This window comes from Oncorhynchus keta, chromosome 1 (genome assembly GCF_023373465.1).
Source record: "Oncorhynchus keta strain PuntledgeMale-10-30-2019 chromosome 1, Oket_V2, whole genome shotgun sequence".
NCBI lineage: Eukaryota > Metazoa > Chordata > Actinopteri > Salmoniformes > Salmonidae > Oncorhynchus > Oncorhynchus keta.
This window is the reverse complement of record NC_068421.1, coordinates 93167089-93189981: the sequence shown is the minus strand read 5'-3', so window position 1 is coordinate 93189981 and position 22893 is coordinate 93167089. Positions and strand designations below refer to the sequence as shown.

At 42.7% G+C, this 22893-nt stretch overlaps 1 protein-coding gene across 1 annotated transcript; it reads left to right on the top strand.

The window, feature by feature from the left end:
* The first annotated feature begins 1032 nt into the window (after nucleotides 1-1032).
* Nucleotides 1033-3013, top strand: sox14 (SRY-box transcription factor 14). Its single transcript, XM_035761032.2, has one exon. It carries the CDS (start codon nucleotides 1465-1467, stop codon nucleotides 2170-2172), a length of 708 nt encoding a protein of 235 aa, XP_035616925.1. The 5' UTR covers nucleotides 1033-1464; the 3' UTR covers nucleotides 2173-3013.
* Nucleotides 3014-22893: the final 19880 nt, after the last annotated feature.

Below are 22893 nucleotides of genomic sequence, written 5' to 3'. Positions count from 1 at the left end.
ACTAAGATGTTAAAGGTTTTCTAAAATGACTATGTAATTTCTTTAATTTATTTTAATCACATTCAGACATGTTAGGGTATGTATGCAGTATGTGTTATTGGTGCATCAGCTGCAGTGGGCTAGCTTGAATAATTTCTAACTATAAATAAATGGTACATGTAGATGTTATTGTGTGGCCGCTTTGCTCTGATATCATACAGCGACTAAACAGCTCCAATCAGGCTCCCATGGGATCGTTGGACAATCGTTCCGTTTAATAAATATTGGCCTGAGGATATTGTACGTCTGTCTAATAACACGGAACAGGAACACATCTACAGGGGAGTACTTGTGTACTCTATGTTGTGTTTTTGAAAATGATTAGTTTTGTGTTGGTTTAAATTTGTCGAATACTGTTTCAGATAAATGTATTGATTTAATAAATAATAATCCACCTCTATCCACCCCCCCCACACACACACACACACACACACACACGCACACGCACACGCACACACTCAATCATACAAAACCTAACCTCGTATTGATAAAAGTGAGAGAAAAAATATATTGGGCCACATGAAATTATATTCACCTTTGTACATGATTTTCATAGTATGGACAATATTTAAAATCAACACACTTAACTGAATAAAGACACCGTGTGTTTTACCAGTGATATGAAATCTATTGAATAAAATGTCTACATTCATATTACTCCTTTCAAGGTTTTAGCTGTAAAAAATAAATAATAATAACCTACTTAATTTGCAAGCCATCCTGCTGTAGCATAACATGCTCCCTTACTTCATTCGTTCGGATTAACAGGAGTCAGGTTTTATTGCGAAAAGGTTGAAGGTGTATGTTTGTAACGTTTCAACTAAATGGATTCTGGGAGGGAAAGAGTATCCCCCTTTTCCCTCCCCAATCTTTGTTTATGTAGTAATATACATATTTTCGTAAAGGTATTATGCCGGTGTCTGTGTGCTGATTGGGTGCTCAGGTTGGCGAGTGAACGCCCTGTGATTATGTCAGCTGCGTGCAGACCAAACCAGCCCAGCCTTTGAACTTCACCGCTTTTGGCTCTCATTCACGCGCTTCCCCTCATTTCCAAACCAGGTGCTTTGCAGGGCGGGAAATCTCTAAGAAAAAACACAACACTTTATGACTCTTCGACCGCGGAACTTTGCTTTCACCTCGGTGGATTTTCATGCGTGTTGCTGTTTTCCACCTTATAGCCTAGCACGGTTTTTTGAAAAAGATAGTATACATAGCCGGACTTAGCGAACGATTTCTTAACTCCGGAGAAATTGGACAGTGTGGATTTTTATTGATGCTGTTTTCCGACTTCGTCTCAAGCATTCGAGAACTGGCATGATCTGTGTCTGCCAGCAAGACAGGTGAATATTTTTTTCCCCTCGGTTGGTTTTGATAACTTTTTTCCACGTTACTTTTAATTGGGGATAAAAGGCACACTCTTTAAAAATGTCAAAGCCTGTAGATCATATCAAGAGGCCAATGAATGCGTTCATGGTCTGGTCCCGCGGCCAGAGGAGGAAAATGGCACAAGAGAATCCCAAAATGCATAACTCAGAAATCAGCAAAAGACTTGGCGCGGAGTGGAAGCTGCTCTCTGAATCCGAAAAGCGTCCTTACATCGACGAAGCGAAGAGGCTGCGAGCACAGCACATGAAAGAACACCCAGACTATAAATACAGACCCAGGCGCAAACCCAAGAATCTACTGAAGAAGGACAGGTATGTGTTCCCTTTGCCTTACCTTGGGGACACGGATCACTTGAAAGGACTCTCAGCCTCGGACTCTCTGTTGAGCGCATCAGAGAAAGTCAGGGCATTCATGCCCCCGACCTCGGTACCTTACTCGTTCCTCGACCCGAGCCAGTTCACCTCCAGTGCTATCCAGAAAATGACAGAGATGCCCCACACCATGACCACCAGCAGTTTGGGTTACGGCTCGTTGGGATACCAGAACGGCGCGTTCGGGAGTTTGGGTTGCCCCAGCCAGCACACCCACACCCACCCGTCGCCCACAAACCCGGGGTACGTGGTTCCCTGTAACTGTACCGCCTGGTCGGCGTCGAGTTTACAGCCCCCGGTTGCCTACATACTTTTTCCAGGTATGACCAAGAGTGGGATAGACCCATATTCATCAACACATGCCACTGCTATGTAACGCGCCAGACAGACTGACTGACTTTCTGTTTAAACAAGTAATTTGAGAACAGCAATGCATGTATAGGTTATATGGACAGAACAGTTCGCCCCCCCAAAAAAAGAGAAATGACAAGTATAAAGGCCCGTGGACTTAAGAGCAAAACGGGCGAAAACTTTTCACGAGATCTGAACAAGACGTTGGTTCCTGACCTCATGGAACTGGGACGGAACTATGTACGGCAGGTGCCCTGTGAACTGTAAGAATTATTGTAAATGTTATAACGTTTATTAATGGCTACCGGAAAAGGAGGCCTTTAACTTTATTTATTATGTACATCTTGATGCTATGATAATTTTGTTTTAATTATTATTGATATTATTATGATAACCTTATTTTTCAAATTTGGCTTGCACAAATTTACGATAGCCCTCTTGTTTCCTGTATAATGTGTTGCATTTTGGCACTCTGAATTTCAGCTGGTATGATAGGGTCAAAATTAAAGACCTATGAGTTAATAAGTATACGGGTTATATGGTTTCTATGGACCGAACTGGCACATAACTAGACAGTCTATTTAAAATAACAAATGAAAAATCCTTATAATTTAATAATGTTTCATTTAAAAAAAAATCCTGTGGTTCAGTGCTAATAGTCACACGTCATTTTTTTTTTGAGGAATAACTTCTTATTTGAAGTTATAAGCAGTTAATGTTGTATTTTTTAATGTAAAACCTGTCATGTTATGGTAAGGAAATGTATCTTGAAGGGTGATACCTCGGTTCTTTGTTCATCTGCCGAGCTAAGACTTTTTGAATAAAGGACAATCTGTCTTAGAAAATATTAAATTCCTGTATGGTTATATTGCATTAGCGTGTCATTGGAAGGTACAGCACAACTCAGTCTGACTGAGTTAACCCGGCCTGGTTGAGTTAACCCAAAGTGTCAATGTGGTAGGCATCAGAGGACAACAACACAATATTTATCAAAATATTTCGGAATATTAATACTATATTCAATTTGTTATTTGACCAACCTCAATATTAAAAATTTAAAAAAATTGGTGGTTTAGCCATTTGACCTATATCATTACATTGTATTATCCTACACCCAGGCTGTGAGCCATAGCAAATAAGTGTGCATGTATGAGTCATATTTTTTAATGATTTAATTACAATTGATTTCACTACAGTATACCTACTGCAAATAGAAGATTCGGCAAAACAAAAACAGATGACGAAACAAAGCGTACCTTCAGCATCCTCTCCAAATGATCATTATCGCTCTAATCAGCGTCGTTTGATTGAGGTGACGTTTCATGCGCGTGGCAGCTGGCCATCTGGAACGAATGAGGAGATGTGAGATAGTGCTGACAACGCGTGGCGTTTAGGCCTACTCTTTAGGGACCAATAGAAGAATTCAACGATAAACGATTAAACGTAGCCTAGACCTTTAGGCAAACAGAAGGCAAGTCCGCGTTACAGAAGCCATAAACTATGGATAGCCTGTTAATTGAAATGTATTACGTTTATAGAAAAAAAAAACGCTTAATAAATAATGTATTGTTTAGCAATTACAATTGACAATATTTTGCAACAAGAAAACCACTGTCAAATAATAACAACAACAAAACAACAATAATAAAGCAAGCAGAGGCCAATAGGCTGGCTAGGTTCAAGTTTGAAATATTTTGTGAAATAATCAGTGATTTAATTTTGGCCTTGTGTCTATATCGGGCTCTATAGCAGTAACCAGGCTATAATCAGTCTCTATCGGGCTCAATATCAGTAACCAGGCTATAATCAGTCTCTATCGGGTCCTAATGCAGCAACCAGGCTACAATCAGTCTCTATCGGGTTCTATAGCAGTAGCATGACAGTATTGGCTCATCCTGTTGTAGGATAGCTGTAACTCGGACTGACTGGCCTGTCACTTCCAATAGTGTTGCTAATATGTTGCCATCAAAGCTCATATTGCCAAACGCAGTTGCTCAACATGTAGGTTATTTCAGTCCGCGTCTCTAGCCAAAGCCCTAACATTATGGCTGATGTTATTATCACAGCTATACACAAATGACTAGGTTATATTACCTGTTGAGAATTACAGAGATAGTAGACTAGCAGATTTAGTAGGCTAGCAGATTTTGTAGCTCAGTTGGTAGAGCATGGCGCTTGTAACGCCAGGGTAGTGGGTTCGATCCCCGGGACCACCCATACGTAGAATGTATGCACACATGACTGTAAGTCGCTTTGGATAAAACCGTCTGCTAAATGGCATATATTATTATTATTATATTATTAGCCTGACATATTATCGTATGCCTTTAGTATGTCAGAATGTGTTCCCTATTGAAGTCCTGACCGATGTATTTTTATGCGGCTGTCAAGCTGTCAAACGTTTTTTTTTTTTTTTCAACTTTCAATGTAATAGCTTCTGCAGTTTTAGGTGCGGTGCCTGCGCTCTAAACAGGTTACAAACATGTTCTCTGCGTTAAAGGTGTTGAGGTACTCTTTAGTGACACTGAAATGAACCGACAGAATAGTCTTTGATGTTCGACTGAGCGGAGAGGAGAGGAGAGGCCTCCTCCCTTCAGGGATTCCGCTCGTCAGACCTGTTTGACTGACTTGCTAAAGCACATCAAGAGGGTGTTCTTTTTCATTTTAAAATAAAATAAAGAACGCACATTTAATAGAACAACAGGATAAAATGTTGAACACACGTTATGGGATAATATTATAGGCTACAGATTCAAATGGACTTTTTGGATAAATATGACTCAAGTTTCAAGAGCACTGATATGTTCCGGATCTGTCACATTCATCACATTAGTTTAGGCCTAGCCCTAAAACTGTTTTACACTGTACCCGATGTTTTAACATTAGGCTAGCTGTTATGGGTAAAGAAGTGTTTTGTTATGTTTTGATTTTACATAAACAAACAAATCTCAATCCTCAATTGCAACATCGTCGTGTGTGTGTGTGTGTGTGTGTGTGTGTGTTCTCCAAATTCATAGGGCTATTTCATTCACTCACCCCTGATGTGATTTAATTTTGGCTTCATTATACACACCTCGATTATTCTCGGAGTCCATATGAAATTAAAAAAAGATTAGAGAATATGATCACTTTTTGATGCCAAAACACATTGTGTCATCAGCTTTACATGTTGCAGCTAAACATGTAACAACTTGCCATGACAAAACAGAGCTTAAACTGCTGCAATTACCGTTGAAACGTCTGATAGAATATAAACTTGCGGCGGAAGCAAAGATTTTGCATTTTGTTTCTAATTGAAAAATGTGTCTGACATTTAGCAATTGTTGTAATTTGGACTCAAACGGAAACAAGCTTTCAAAACAATTGGGCTGAGACTCCAAGCAAACCGAGGATAGTAATTCTACTCCGGCCTATTGTCGCAGGGCTAGGAAATAGGATTCTACTCCGGCCTATTGTCGCAGGGCTAGGAAATAGGATTCTACTCCGGCCTATTGTCGCAGGGCTAGGAAATAGGATTCTACTCCGGCCTATTGACGCAGGACTAGGGAATAGGATTCGAATCCGGCCTATTGTCGCAGGGCTAGGAAATAGGATTCTACTCCGGCCTATTGTCGCAGGACTAGGGAATAGGCTTTGCACACCGAGGTGTAATAACATTACTGCATTAATTAACATTTTCATTTCACATCCAGATTGTTTACTTATCTGCCAGGAACATATGCTGGGAGAAGTTAAGATTCACGATTCTGCACTATTGCCCAAGGTGCAATTCAATATAGGAGGGGGGTGGCAGCCTCAGATTTTTATGACAGTCTTAGCTCTTATCAGGCGCTGTAAATGAGGGTGATACTTCATTGAACCGAATATGAAGTTTAACATCAAGCCCCCCTTAAGCATGCATATTCAACTTTGAAATTGGACAATTATAATTACTTTCAGGAGCACTTAAATAAAAGAGGGCTATGATGTGTATTTTTTTCTGTATTATGATGTATTTGGTCTTGTAATAATTCTATAACGCGAGTGAATCACAGGTACTTAATTCGCCTGTGATATTTAGGTTTACCTTAATTGTTTGACTTGGAAAAAAAGGAAAAATTACGTTGTGCTGATAATTTAAAGGTAATTTCCTATTGAGCCAACATCTGCAGCGTTTACCGTGAATACATAATCCGCTAACACGGGAACATTGCCTTTAAATTTCAATCAAACTGTAATAATGAATTTCCGCGATACGGATTGAATAGAGCTCTTAATTTAGGCAAATATCTTCTTCACATTTATACATTACCTGTTTGTATATATATATTTTTTGTATTGTAAAAAAATTACGCATGACTCTAAGTCAGTTAATAATAAACTGAAACGTAATTTAGTAAAAGTGGAAAGATGCAGCGCGTGCGCAATTAGAAGTTAATTCATGACCTCTTCATGGCAATTAATCAAAGTGTGATCATCGCGCGCTGCTTTACCCAGTCTGTTGAAATGTCCCTGTCTGTTTCCGCACACAGAGCGTTATTCACCGCCTCAAAACAACTCAAATAGAGGGGAAATTATGATTTGAAATTATAGAGGCCCTAAATCTCTTTTAAACTCATCCTCTAGACGTTTTTATTCGAGCACAACAGAGAGCTCTGGTGCTTACAGAGATGAATTAAATCTGCCTTATCTCTCCGAGACTCATTTCAGCGCTAGATCAGAGAAAAAGAGGATAATTGTTCTTTATTTTATTTTATTAAATCCGGCAGCCAAGCGCTTTCAGGTCATTTATATGCTTCATTTAGTGATAAAAGTCGACGAGGAGGGACACAAGGCGGCTTTCTTTCCTCAAACACTTAAGAACGAAAATATAAAACACAGGAAACAGAAGTCGTGGGACATGACACTTTTAATTGAATGCCATGGGTCATTTGTTTTACTGACTTTTAATGTTACCCTGACATCATCGGGCTCTGGAGTATCTCACTCTGCATCTTGCTAGGCTCATTTTCCATCTCATTGAGACAGAAATCAGAGCAGTTCATTGGAACGTCACTCTAAGTGTTAACCAATACTAGGCTATTAGCATAGCTACAGCTCCCGCGATACACCGGATTATATTAGGAAGATGATGATGATGATGATGAGGAAGGTGTGAGACGATGATGATTCCTTCCATATTGACAAATATTCGTTTTCCTTATCAGGAATTCATCACATTATTTTATTATTATTTCTTGTGTTGGAGGGAAATGTTGGGGAATGGTTAGGGAAACAGGCTAGAATATTAACTATCTATACCTATTGTGTCTGAAACACCAAAAAAGCCTCATTGCACCCCCCATATCATCATTGCTAAACCCCCGTTTATCATCATTGCTAAACCCCCCGTATATCTCAAATTGGATCTGGGTTAGAAGAAAAGTAAACCGCAGTTCAGTTGTTTGAAGACCCGCGCTTTGAATTTGGGGGTCCCTGAATTCTCATTTGAAAGAAATGAAATGGTGAACGAGCTGATAACAGGACAGGGAAGGAAGGGATGAACTGAGAGAAAGAGAAGAGAGGGAAGAGACAGAGAATCATGCCACGGCTGTTTAACGTTGCGGTTCCAGTCAGGAAAGTGATATACACTATGACTTAAATTCCCCTTCGACTGGTATAAAGGAAGTGGTATATGGACACACACACACGCACACACGGCAGGTGATATTATACCATGCAGATATATGTTGAGTAGGCTTACAGTGCATCTCCACACACCTCTATGAACCTCGAATAACCATGATATATTGTCGATAATAGCGCTTCATTAAATTCGTAGGCCCATCTCTTGAATTTTGAACTTGAGAACCCGGGTACATAACTTCCCACGTTGATCAAAGTCAGAACTTCGGAGACTGGCCCATCGATATTGGGAAACAGTCTCAGTACTGGCCCATCGATATTGGGAAACAGTCTCAATACTGGCCCATCGATATTGGGAAACAGTCTCAGTACTGGCCCATCGATATTGGGAAACAGTCTCAATACTGGCCCATCGATATTGGGAAACAGTCTCAATACTGGCCCATCGATATTGGGAAACAGTCTCAATACTGGCCCATCGATATTGGGAAACAGTCTCAATACTGGCCCATCGATATTGGGAAACAGTCTCAGTACTGGCCCATCGATATTGGGAAACAGTCTCAGTATGTGTAATTACAACGTTGTGACTAAGAGTTTAACTAATATATTTATTGTCTGTCTTTTATTTAAAAATAATAATGATACAGACACCGTTTATAAACATGTTTACACATTGTAATATCAAAGTAGGCCATGATTAGGGTCAATGACGCAGCGGCACCAGTTGCTTGCTACCTTCAAAGGTCCTTGATAGTTTTGCAACACAGTGAATACCTAGAGGACAGAGGTATGTTGCATTACGTTTTTACATCCATGTTGTTGTCAGAGTGAATGATAGTTTGGTAAACTGTGTATTGTGGTCCGCCTAATAACTTTTTTTTATTTATTTTTTTAGACTGAACTGGACCAAGTTTTGCAATAGCAAATGGAATTTAGACTTACGACTGTTTTTAACGATCCTGCAACTGTTGAAGAACACCGCGCAGAGAGAACGATTCGCTACCTGCAGTAGATGAGCCACGTGTCGATACTGATAGGATCGACATAAAGGAAGTGCTGCTCTCGGGTCAGCTCTCTCCTTTCAAATCACACCGTAACATTATCATTATTTCACAATACTGACGACGGATCAGCTCGTACAGAGAGATATTAGCACATATGGCTGCCAATATTGAGGTGGCTTATTCTAATGCTTACCCTACAATAATCCACTCAATTAAGATCTGGCACATCATTGCGCATATGTTTTAGGCAACACATCGTGAAATATATTGAGACAAAAATGACATACAAATAGCAAAAATACAACTCAATTGAATGTACATGGAATTGATTTCAATATAATTTAAATACAGTATATAGATAGGTCTATAGGCTATTTATCTTTAAATGCAGTCATCTCTGTTTTCATTTTAAGCCTATTTTTTATCCATTCGCTTCTTTGTAAAAAATTGCAAAGACACTGTCAACTTTGTATTTGTAGTCAACTTCACTGTGAAGTTATCGACGGTCACAGAGAGACAGGTTAACATCTTGATTCTATGTTTAGTAGAGTTCTTCTGTGTATAAAGTGACGCAGTAGGGATAAAAAAAAATCTAACGCCGTATTTAGCTGTTCTATGATTGATCTTTCAAGTGCACCTCTAGTAACAACGGTTTGGGAAACAACTCGGAGAGTTAACGATGCTCCTACGAAGGTTCTAACTACAAACGTAGCCTTCAGATGCTTTTGGGAAAACCGGGCACTTGTCTAGACTGAAATCGCTTCCAATTTCACAGGCCTCAAAAGAACATGTTATTTTTGATTCACCAGATATGATCGTTTTGTTCTTGAAATATAATGAATATGTTATGGAAGTGAATTACAGATGATTATAAACGTTTATAGGATCGATATATGACCAATGTGTATTACCCTCTGCAGTCTGAAACAATCAGTACAAACTATTTTATGTCTATTTTAATCTTCTTTCTCTTCTCCAGAGAAGTCTTCCATTCTGGGTTGATCTCCTCAAAACCTGGCTGTAGTTGTTGATCACAGGAGATTAACCGGATAGAAGAACAACCAAACAAAATAAGTCATTAGATAGCATATTTTATTTTGTATTTTTAAGCAAATTTCATTTAAAACTGATAAAAGTTGAATAGGTGTTGAGTTCTATAACATTTTAATATCATAGGCTCTTCATTTTTATTCGACCTTTATTTAACTAGGCAAGTCAGTTAAGAACACATTCGTATTTTCATTGACGGCCTAGGAACAGGCTATTCGAGATAATGTCGGAACCAAATAATCAATCATAAATCGATCATGTACATTTGATTAGAAAATACAGATATTTAGCTCTGCTGCTTTATTATCTAGCTCCTGAAAGAACGTGGTTTTACGGGTACATCTAGATAGCTCATATATGTATCTATTATTCAAATTTAAACAAGGGTGACATGGAATTTTTGGGCAGTTTTGTTGCGCCATGCTTGAAATGAAACAGAACAGTCTCCTCCTCTTGGTTAGTGCTGTCAGTAAATCTCATCACATTCTAATACGTCACATTTTCAACACAACCTTCAGAATTTGGAATATTTGAAACATTCCAATTAGACAAACGATTTAATTACAAAATAAATTAGAAATTGTTTTTTAGTTTAGTGAATTTCCCCATGTGTACTATAGCAGTAAATACTGCACACAGTTGTGTTCCAAAAACGAAGTGTCAAACCGTCAACGCAGTACATAGTGTGATCCCCAAAATATTAATTTGACCTATATCATTTACAACATGAATTAACAGTTATAATTTTCAGGTAGGCTTTTTTTCTCTATTTGCTACAGAATTGCTACAGAATGCAACTGGAGCCTGTCCTTCAGCTTAGAATGCACAGTTTGTTCATGTGCTTGTGGTGAATGGGTATTATGGATTTAAAACATAGCGAAGAGGATGGTATTGTTTCCTTGATTCATCCACTGTGGTGGCTCTATTGAAAAGGCCCACTCACAGTTTTCATCGCCAGACGGCCCCACAATGGCACAACAACAGACCTACTCCTTTCCTATCAAACTCTCAGACACTAAAACTAGAGGACGTATTCATAATTACAGCCTGTTCTGGGCCTCTATTCCCAGAGCCTTCATTAGCGTTAAAATGTCACTGTTAGTAGTCGAGGTGTTTCCCATATCCTTCGTTAGTAGCCTAACGTGGCTCTTAAAACCTTCGCACATCTACCAGTGACCCAGACCACTCATAGAACAGCCAAAGCGCATTGTTAGATGTTTTCTATTCGCAGAAGATCTCCGCTAAACATCGAACCAATATGTTTAGGCTATCTGTCTGGACTGTGACTGCCGATAACTCCAGAATAATGTTTTTTTTTAAATACAGTTGCCAAAATATTTGCAATTCTGAGAAAAATTTAAATATGCTTCAAATGAAAACCGAGATGACTCCATTATTATATACATGGGATTCATGGGCCTATATAGACTACTTCAATCATATTGAAATCAATGTAATGTTAAATTAATTGAGTTATATTTTAAGATTAGACTGCTGTCTGCCTCAGTGTGTTGCATGATGTGTGACAATATGTGGCCAATCTGTGATATACGGCATTATGATTGGGCAAGCGTAATAAGCCAGCTCAAGCAGCCATAGGTGGTAATATCTCTCTAGGAGCTGATCCGTGGTCAGTATTGTGGAATCATTCTAACGTTAAAAGGTACGATTTGAATGGAGACAGCTGATTCGAGAGCTTACCAGCTTTTCTTTCATTACTATCAACGCATGATTTAACGAGCCCACCTAAGAGACTATGTGCTTGTTTTGGGGAAACACTCTTACAAAGTTTGCGCGTAAATAAACATTGCGTTTGGTACCATTGTCATAATGCTTAAAGTTGCATCGGAACTGGGAAACGAGGCCCTGGTCTGAGATGCTGTTTTATAGACAAATATAAAACAGCACCTGGCTTTCAAACGGATGTGAAACGGCTAGTTTAGTTAGCGGTGTGCGTGCAAATAGCGTTTCAATCGGAACTTGCTCTGATGAAGTAGTAATTTCCCTTGCTCTGCAAGGAGCGATGGGTAACTATGCTTCGAGGGTGAGGTCAATGTGCAGAAGTTTCGCGCCCGGGTATTTAAAAAGTTGTACTGTTACACTTTCAAACCAATTAAAGGTGCATATATAGTGCAGTAGACTGAAGATGGAAATATATTCAACAACTATGGGTAGGTCAATGGAAGTTTGCTTTAAAAAAAAACTCATCTAAATTTGATTGCGTTTTTTAGCCCAATGCTTTTTTAGCCCAATGCGTTTTTTTGGCCCAATGTCTTCACCAGGGTATTATTTAAAGTAAACTTCCATTGTTGTGGTCTAATGACGATGATTTCAACATGCTGTGTGGAGAAAGGAACCAGTCCTCCATGACTTCCTGGTTTGTGTGGACTACAACTACATGATTGGCCTGGATGGTAGTTCTTCTGCACCAAACACACACACGCACGCACACGCACACGCACACACACACACACACACACACACACACACACACACACACACACACACACACACACACACACACACACACACACACACACACACACACACACACACACACACACACACACACACACACACACACACACGCACGCACACACACACACACACAAACAACTATCAAGATTGCTGTTCTCAGTAGAGTTACAGAGACTTTCACCCTGGTTCTCACGACAACACATAGCTAGCAGGCATCAGCATGTTTCTGGTTCAGGGCTGGTTGACTCATCAGATCATTGACCTGAGGGCGATACCTCTCATTAACAGAATTGTCAAGGTGTCTTCGGTTTTAACTCCATTGTTTGTAAATTAATTGTGTAATTGTAACTAGACTTTTAGACACACAATGACGCGTTTGAAATGTGCTTGTTTGGATCAGAAGAGGTTATTGTATTCATCTCTGATATGTCTTTGTGGTAAATGTAACCAATTTAATACATTTCCTTTGATAAAGGCTTGTCATAAAATAACCTAATAGTAACAATACCACATCTCATAACGACTCTGATTACTAAAACAATAACGTGATCAACAATAATATAACCCAGAATTGCATTTTGGGTAAAAAAAATCTCTGTTCACATTACAAAAAAACACGTCTCTGTTCACCTCATTACATGATTGCTAGCCACATGACAAGCTGTCAATCAAACCAAAGGAAGTTCATGACACGAGGTGCCTTTTGAAAGCTCTCCCCCATCACTGCTTTCAGTGGTCAGCTACTGTCTGTTGTGTCCATCTGATGCCATTCTGGACCCTGGTGATGAGGCCTGTTTGATGCTGGACATTCTCTTCACCCACAGCACAACAACTTCACCACAGAACACATCAACAGAAAGCGTTTGAACCTGTCTGGATTTGAAGCGTAATCTTCTGAATGTGACCCTGACTCTGGCAGCTCTTTGATCCCTGCTGCCATGGTGACTGTCTTGACCTATAGCCATTCTGTTCTATTATTTTCACCACTAACACAACACCACTGGTACAATAATGTCCTTCAGCGCTTCTTCCACTGCCTTTTGTACAACAACATACCTGGAGAAACCGTTGAATGCTGTCAGGTCCAGGTCCAAAGTGTCATCTTGACACAGACACAGTCACAGTCACAGTCACAGACACAGTCACAGACACAGACACAGACACAGTCACAGACACGGACACAGACACAGACACAGACACAGACACAGACACAGACACAGACACAGTCAAAGACACAGTCACAGACACAGACACAGTCACAGACACAGACACAGACACAGACACAGTCACAGACACAGTCACAGACACAGACACAGACACAGACACAGTCTCAGTCACAGACACAGTCACAGACACAGACACAGACACAGTCTCAGTCACAGACACAGTCACAGTCACAGACAGCAGTCACAGACGCAGACAGCAGACACAGACACAGTCACAGACACAGACACAGACACAGACACAGACACAGACACAGTCACAGACACAGACACAGACACAGTCTCAGACACACACAGACACAGTCACAGTCACAGACACAGTTTCAGACACAGACATAGTCACAGACACAGTCTCAGACACAGTCACAGTCACAGACACAGACACAGTCACAGACACAGACACAGAGACAGAGACAGACACAGTCACAGACACAGACGCAGTCTCAGACAGACACACACAGTCACAGTCACAGACACAGTTTCAGACACAGACATAGTCACAGACACAGTCTCAGACACAGTCACAGTCACAGACACAGTCACAGACACAGTCACAGTCACAGACACAGTCAGACACAGACGTCACAGACACAGGCACAGTCACAGTCACAGACACAGTCACAGACACAGACACAGGCACAGTCACAGTCACAGACACAGTCACAGGCACAGTCACAGTCACAGACACAGTCACAGTCACAGACACAGACACAGGCACAGTCACAGTCACAGACACAGTCACAGTCACAGACACAGACACAGACACAGACACAGGCACAGTCACAGTCACAGACACAGTCACAGTCACAGACACAGACACAGACACAGACACAGTCACAGTCACAGACACAGACACAGGCACAGTCACAGTCACAGACACAGTCACAGTCACAGAGTCACAGTCACAGACACAGTCAGACACAGACACACAGACACAGACACAGACACAGTCACAGTCATAGTCACAGTCACAGACACAGTCACAGTCACAGTCACAGACACAGTCACAGTCACAGTCACAGACACAGTCACAGTCACAGACACAGACACAGTCACAGACACACAGACACAGTCACAGTCACAGACACAGTCACAGTCACAGTCACACACAGTCACAGTCACAGACACACAGACACAGACACAGACACAGACACAGACACAGACACAGACACAGTCACAGTCACAGACACAGACACAGACACAGACACAGACAGACACAGACAGTCAGTCACAGACACAGACACAGACACAGTCACAGACACAGACGCAGTCTCAGACAGAGACACAGTCACAGTCACAGACACAGTTTCAGACACAGTCACAGTCACAGACACAGTCACAGACACAGAGACAGACACAGACACAGACACAGTCACAGACACAGACACAGTCACAGACACAGACACAGACACAGACACAGACACAGACACAGTCACAGACACAGTCACAGACACAGACACAGACACAGACACAGACACAGACACAGTCACAGACACAGACACAGTCACAGACACAGACACAGACACAGACACAGACACAGACACAGACACAGTCACAGACACAGACACAGACACAGACACAGACACAGTCACAGTCACAGTCACAGACACAGACACAGACACAGTCACAGACACAGAAGCAGTCTCAGACACAGACACAGACACAGTCACAGACACAGACACATACACAGACACAGTCACAGTCTCAGTCACAGTCACAGTCACAGACACAGACACAGTCGCAGACGCAGTCACAGACACAGACACAGACACAGACACAGTCACAGACACAGAAGCAGTCTCAGACACAGACACAGTCGCAGACGCAGTCACAGACACAGACACAGACACAGACACAGACACAGACACAGTCACAGACACAGAAGCAGTCACAGTCACAGACACAGTCGCAGTCGCAGACGCAGATGCAGACACAGACACAGACACAGTCACAGACACAGACACAGACACAGACACAGTCACAGACACAGTCACAGACACAGTCACAGTCACAGACACAGTCACAGACACAGACACAGTCACAGACACAGAGACAGACACAGACACAGACACAGACACAGTCACAGACACAGACACAGACACAGACACAGACACAGACACAGACACAGTCACAGACACAGTCACAGACACAGTTTCAGACACAGACATAGTCACAGACACAGTCTCAGACACAGTCACAGTCACAGACACAGTCACAGACACAGACACAGACACAGACACAGACACAGACACAGACACAGGCACAGAGACAGACACAGACACAGACACAGTCACAGACACAGACACAGTCTCAGACACAGTCACAGTCACAGACACAGACACAGACACAGTCACAGACACAGAGACAGACACAGACACAGTCACAGACACAGACACAGACACAGACACAGACACAGACACAGTCTCAGACACAGACACAGACACAGTCTCAGACACAATCACATGCAGTCACAGACACCGGCTCAGACACTGACACAGACACAGTCACAGTCTCAGACACAGACACAGACACAGACACAGACACAGACACATACACAGTCTCAGACAAAGACACAGACACAGTCTCAGACACAGACACAGAGACAGGCACATACACAGACACAGACACAGTCACAGACACAGTCTCAGACAGAGACACAGTCACAGTCACAGTCACAGTCACAAACACAGACACACACACAGACACAGTCTCAGACACAGGCACAGTCTCAGACAGAGACACAGTCACAGACACAGTGACAGCCACAGACACAGTCACAGTCACAGTCACAGACACAGCCACAGACACAGTCACAGTCACAGTCACAGACACAGTGACAGCCACAGACACAGTCACAGTCACAGACACAGGCACAGACACAGACACAATCACATGCAGTCACAGACACAGACACAGACACAGATGCACAAACACAGACACAGACACAGAAACAGTCACAGACACAGTCACAGACAGTCACAGACACGGGCACAGACACAGAGACAGCCACAGACACAGACACAGTCACAGACACAGACACAGACACGGGCACAGACACAGAGACAGCCACAGACACAGACACAGTCACAGACAGTCACAGACACAGACACAGACACAGACACAGACACAGACACAGACACAGACACAGAAACAGTCACAGACACAGACACAGACACAGTCACAGACACGGGCACAGACACAGAGACAGCCACAGACACAGACACAGTCACAGACAGCCACAGCCACATACACAGACACATACACAGCCACATACACAGGCACAGGCACAGTCTCAGACACAGACACAGACACAGACACAGTCACAGACACAGTCACAGACACAGAGACAGCCACAGACACAGTCACAGACAGTCACAGACACAGACACAGACACAGACACAGACACAGACACAGACACATACACAGACACAGACACAGACACAGACACAGACACAGACACATACACAGACACAGACACAGACACAGACACAGACACAGACACAGACACAGTCACAGACACAGACACAGACACAGACACATACACAGACACAGACACATACACAGACACAGACACAGACACAGACACAGACACAAACACAGACTCAGACACAGAAACAGTCACAGACACAGACACAGACACATACACAGACACAGTCACAGACACAGACACAGACACAGACACAGACACAGACACAGTCTCAGACACAGATACAGCCACATACACAGACACATACACATACACATACACATACACAGACACAGACACAGACACAGACACAGACACAGTCTCAGACACAGACACAGACACAGACACAGTCTCAGACACAGACACAGACACAGTCAGAGGACGCTTCATAATCTATCTAATGGAAATGTTATTTGTTTTCAGCCTATTTAGTTTAGTTTCAGTTGAGGTCACCACCTCTTGTCATAAGTACTTCAGTAACCTCCATGCATCTGATCTCTAAAGTTCAGGCAGTTCAGGATGTGACTCTTCTACATTTCAAACTCGATACCAACAATTTCTCTCTGTGTCTGTCTGTGCCTGCAGTCTGTACTCAGATGTGAAGTTATTGTCAGTCATTAAGCAGGAGTAACCCAGCCTCCAGCCTCCTCTTGTCCCCTCGCTGGTTCTCTCTCAGGTGAGTATAGGGTTGTGCCCTAAATAGCACCCTATTCCCTGTGTAGTGCACTACTTTTGACCCAAATGGCACCCTATTCCCCATATAGTGCACTACTTTTGACTCAAATGGCACCCTATTCCCTATATAGTGCACTACTTTTGACCCAAATGGCACCCTATTCCCCATATAGTGCACTACTTTTGACCCAAATGGCACCCTATTCCCCATATAGTGCACTACTTTTGACCCAAATGGCACCCTATTCCCTATATAATGAACTACTTTTGACCCAAATGGCACCCTATTCCCCATATAGTGCACTACTTTTGACCCAAATGGCACCCTATTCCCCATATAGTGCACTACTTTTGACCCAAACGGCACCCTATTCCCTGTGTAGTGCACTCCTGTTGACCAGTGCACGACATAGGGAATAGGGTGCCATTTTGGAAGAAACTCAGAAGTGCGTGCGCTGTCCACAAACCCTTTATCCTACCAGGGTTCACTTAAAGGTAATTCAATTTATGAACGTTAACGTTCAGATCGCAGAGTCATTTTGTCAAACAAAAGGGATTAAAGTGTTAAATAAAAAGCCAGTTGCAATTAATCGTTAGTCTGAAGAAAAGCGATTTGCAGTGGTCTCGTGGGACGTCCTCTAAACGATAGCAGACTGGATGGAGTTAAAGATCCATTAGGGAATGACTGACTGTTCATCAAAAAACACTGGGAGAAGCTTGGAAATAAATGAAAAAAAAATCAGGCACACTTTCCACACTTCCCATTTTCAACGTGCGATTTCATGTGATTTGTTATACTTGCTTGTCTGTTGTAAGCAGAAGATTACAGATGAAGCACTCAGTCCCATTGTTTTCTGTTGCAGTAGTTGTCACAGGGGGCGGGGGACTCATGAAGTGTGTTTTCTGAACTGGCTCCTTATTCTGACCTTCTGCAGCAGTGTGAAGAAGTCTGGGGTTGTCTAAAAGGAAACATTAGCAGGCCAGAGGAATCCCTTGGTGAAGCAAGCCAAGGCCGCTAATATCCCTGACGCTACCTCTAGCTCCCTGACGCTACCTCTAGCTCCCTGACACTACCTCTAGCTCCCTGACGCTAGTGCTAGCTCCCTGACACTACCTCTAGCTCCCTGACGCTACCTCTAGCTCCCTGACACTACCTCTAGCTCCCTGACGCTACCTCTAGCTCCCTGACGCTAGTGCTAGCTCCCTGACGCTAGTGCTAGCTCCCTGACACTACCTCTAGCTCCCTGACACTACCTCTAGCTCCCTGACGCTAGTGCTAGCTCCCTTACACTACCTCTAGCTCCCTGACGCTACCTCTAGCTCCCTGACGCTACCTCTAGCTCCCTGACGCTACCTCTAGCTCCCTGACGCTACCTCTAGCTCCCTGACGCTACCTCTAGCTCCCTGACGCTAGTGCTAGCTCCCTGACGCTGCCGCTAGCTCCCTGACGCTACCTCTAGCTCCCTGACGCTACCTCTAGCTCCCTGACAGTACCTCTAGCTCCCTGACATGACCGCTAGGTCCCTGACACTACCTCTAGCTCCCTGACACTACCTCTAGCTCCCTGACGCTACCTCTAGCTCCCTGACGCTAGTGCTAGCTCCCTGACGCCACCTCTAGCTCCCTGACGCTACCTCTAGCTCCCTGACGCTACCTCTAGCTCCCTGATGCTACCTCTAGCTCCCTGACGCTACCTCTATCTCCCTGACACTACCTCTAGCTCCCTGACACTACCTCTAGCTCCCTGACGCTACCTCTAGCTACCTGACGCTACCTCTAGCTCCCTGACACTACCTCTAGATCCCTGACGCTACCTCTTGCTCCCTGACGCTAGTGCTAGCTCCCTGACGCTACCTCTAGCTCCCTGACACCACCTCTAGCGCCCTGACACTACCTCTAGCTCCCTGACACTACCTCTAGCTCCCTGACAGTACCTCTAGCTCCCTGACACTACCTCTAGCTCCCTGACGCTAGTGCTAGCTCCCTGACACTACCTCTAGCTCCCTGACGCTACCTCTAGCTCCCTGACATTACCTCTAGGTCCCTGACACTATCTCTAGCTCCCTGACACTACCTCTAGCTCCCTGGCGCTAGTGCTAGCTCCCTGACGCTATCTCTAGCTCCCTGACACTACCTCTAGCTCCCTGACGGTACCTCTATCTCCCTGACGCTACCTCTAGCTCCCTGACGTTACCTCTATCTCCCTGACGCTACCTCTATCTCCCTGACGCTACCTCTAGCTCCCTGACACTACCTCTAGCTCCCTGACACTACCTCTAGCTCCATGACACTACCTCTAGCTCCCTGACACTACCTCTAGCTCCATGACACTACCTCTAGCTCCCTGACACTACCTCTAGCTCCCTGACACTACCTCTAGCTCCATGACACTACCTCTAGCTCCATGACACTACCTCTATCTCCCTGACACTACCTCTATCTCCCTGACGCTACCTCTAGCTCCCTGACGTTACCTCTATCTCCCTGACGCTACCTCTATCTCCCTGACGCTACCTCTAGCTCCCTGACGCTACCTCTAGCTCCCTGACACTACCTCTAGCTCCCTGACGCTACCTCTATCTCCCTGACGCTACCTCTATCTCCCTGACGCTACCTCTATCTCCCTGACACTACCTCTAGCTCCCTGACACTACCTCTAGCTCCATGACACTACCTCTAGCTCCCTGACACTACCTCTAGCTCCCTGACGCTACCTCCAGCTCCCTGACGCTACCTCTAGCTCCTCGACGCTAGTGTTAGCTCCCTGAGCCTCAGCATGTCTTCCTGGGCCAAATGAGATTAGAGGGAGTGGGATACGGTACACACACACACCAACGTGCTTGGTGCCTGCGTGGTGTTCTGGAGGTGAAAGGTAAAGGCACTTATCAGGAGGGCTGCCCTCAGGGCCCAGGGAGCCTGACTCAATCAAAACCCAGTCTGTATTCATTTCTCACTAGATTAGACTAATCAGGAACGAGCAGGGGGACATATAGACCACATATCTAGAAGAAAAAAACATTGGGCTCCGTCTCTTTCCCTTCGAACAGACCCTACAGAAATGTTTGTTAATTTGATTTATTACTTACAGGGCGGGTGTCTTGTCGATTATGGCAATCTTCCAATGGAATTATTTAAGAAGAGCTCTTCAACTCACTGAAGGCACGCACTGTTTACATGTTACAGAGATAGGAAAAGCCTTTGATGTTTCCACATTTCCCCAGTTCATTCATTGTTATTATTATTTATATATTTATTTATCCTTGTTTTTTTTTATTATTTTTTTTTACTATTTGTGTTTGAGGAGCCACAACAGATCCTACTGATGGAAGGTAGTCAGATTAACAAAGGCCCAGAATAGGGTATGAATATTTATTACAGACAGAGACTTAACATTACCACTATGGAGCCAAATAGGCCTTTAGCATGCACTGGAATGCTCAGAAGATAACACACATTTCCACACCTGTGATTACCTTCAAATTAATCTCTGTTTCTGGAAGGGCTGTTTGTGTGCTAGATAGTTTACTAATTTAAGTCTTTCATTTCTTGGATTAAAAATGAGGAAAAAGTCATCTGTGTATTATCAAAGTTAACTTGTGCAAATAAGATAATAATTAACCAAATCTGTTGTTATACTTTTCAGAATAAGGTTCACACACACATCCTTAGTTTGTGTATTTTTTTTTTAGTAGTTTTCTATTTTTTTTCTGTTTCATAAATCAATCATGATTTCCTACATGATAGAATATGAGTAGAATAATTGTGAATATGTTCTCTGCAACAACATGGTGTACAGAGACATGACTCAAACATACATGTTATCTAATTTGTTATTGAAAATGAGATTTATTAAATATAAAGTTCTCTCTTGGTAGACTGTGAGTCATTCTAAACAGACAGATCCGGTAAATGAAGATAATTATCCGAATAGCCTTCCTTTTGATGTACTTAAATATCCTTTCTGGCATTCATGTGATCACAAAGCAACTTCTCTCTCTCTCTCTCTCCCTCTCCCTCTCCCTCTCCCTCTCCCTCTCCCTCTCTCTCTCTCTCTCTCTCTCTCTCTCTCTCTCTCTCTCTCTCTCTCTCTCTCTCTCTCTCTCTCTCTCTCTGTCGATTCAATTCAATTCAAGTACTTTATTGGCATGGGAAACATATGTTAACATTGCCAAAGCAAAGCAAATGTCTCTCTCTGTCTCTCTCTCTCGCTCTCTCTGTCTCTCTATCTCTCTCTCGCTCTCTCTGTCTCTCTGTCTCTTTCTTTCTCTCTCTCTCTCTCTCTGTCTCTCTCTCTCTCGCTCTCTCTCTCTCTCTCTCTCTCTCTCTCTCTCTCTCTCTCTCTCTGTGTCTCTCTCTCTCTCTGTCTGTCTGTATGTCCATTAGTATAAATAAGTAGTGATGAATGCTGTTTTTTCAGGGCACAGTTTGCTAAATACATCAGATCAAACCGCTAATCTGACCTTGTCTTCTGTGTATTCATTACTGCATTGCCCTTTACTAATTGAAAACTCCAGTTATTGCTGGGGAATATGTACTGTATGGATCATTAGTCTATTGATTTACCTTGATATTTTCTGTGGGAAACTAAAGTATTAAGGAGAACGCCCAGAATGATATGTAATAGACAGTAGTGTTGTCGCTAAGCAGAAAACTCCGACTGTTGTTGAGGTGGGGAATATGTACCTTAACAAAAATGTAAACACAACATACAACAATTTCAAAGATTTTACTGAGTTACAGTTCATATCAGGAAATCAGTCAATTTAAATAAATAAAATAGGCCCACTTAAAAAGATGAGAGAGGCCTGTAATTTTCATCATAGGTACTTCAACTATGACAGACAAAATGAGAAGAAAAAAATCCAGAAAATCACATTGTAGGATTTTTAATGAATTTATTTGCAAATTATGGTGGAAAATAAGTATTTGGTCACCTACAAACAAGCAAGATTTCTGGCTCTCGCAGACCTGTAACTTCTTCTTTAAGAGGCTCCTCTGTCCTCCACTCGTTACCTGTATTAATGGCACCTGTTTGAACTTGTTATCAGTATAAAAGACACCTGTCCACAACCTCAAACAGTCACACTCCAAACTCCACTATGGCCAAGACCAAAGAGCTGTCAAAGGACACCAGAAACAAAATTGTAGACCTGCACCAGGTTGGGAAGACTGAATCTGCAATAGGTAAGCAGCTTGGTTTGAAGAAATCAACTATGGGAGCAATTATTAGGAAATGGAAGACA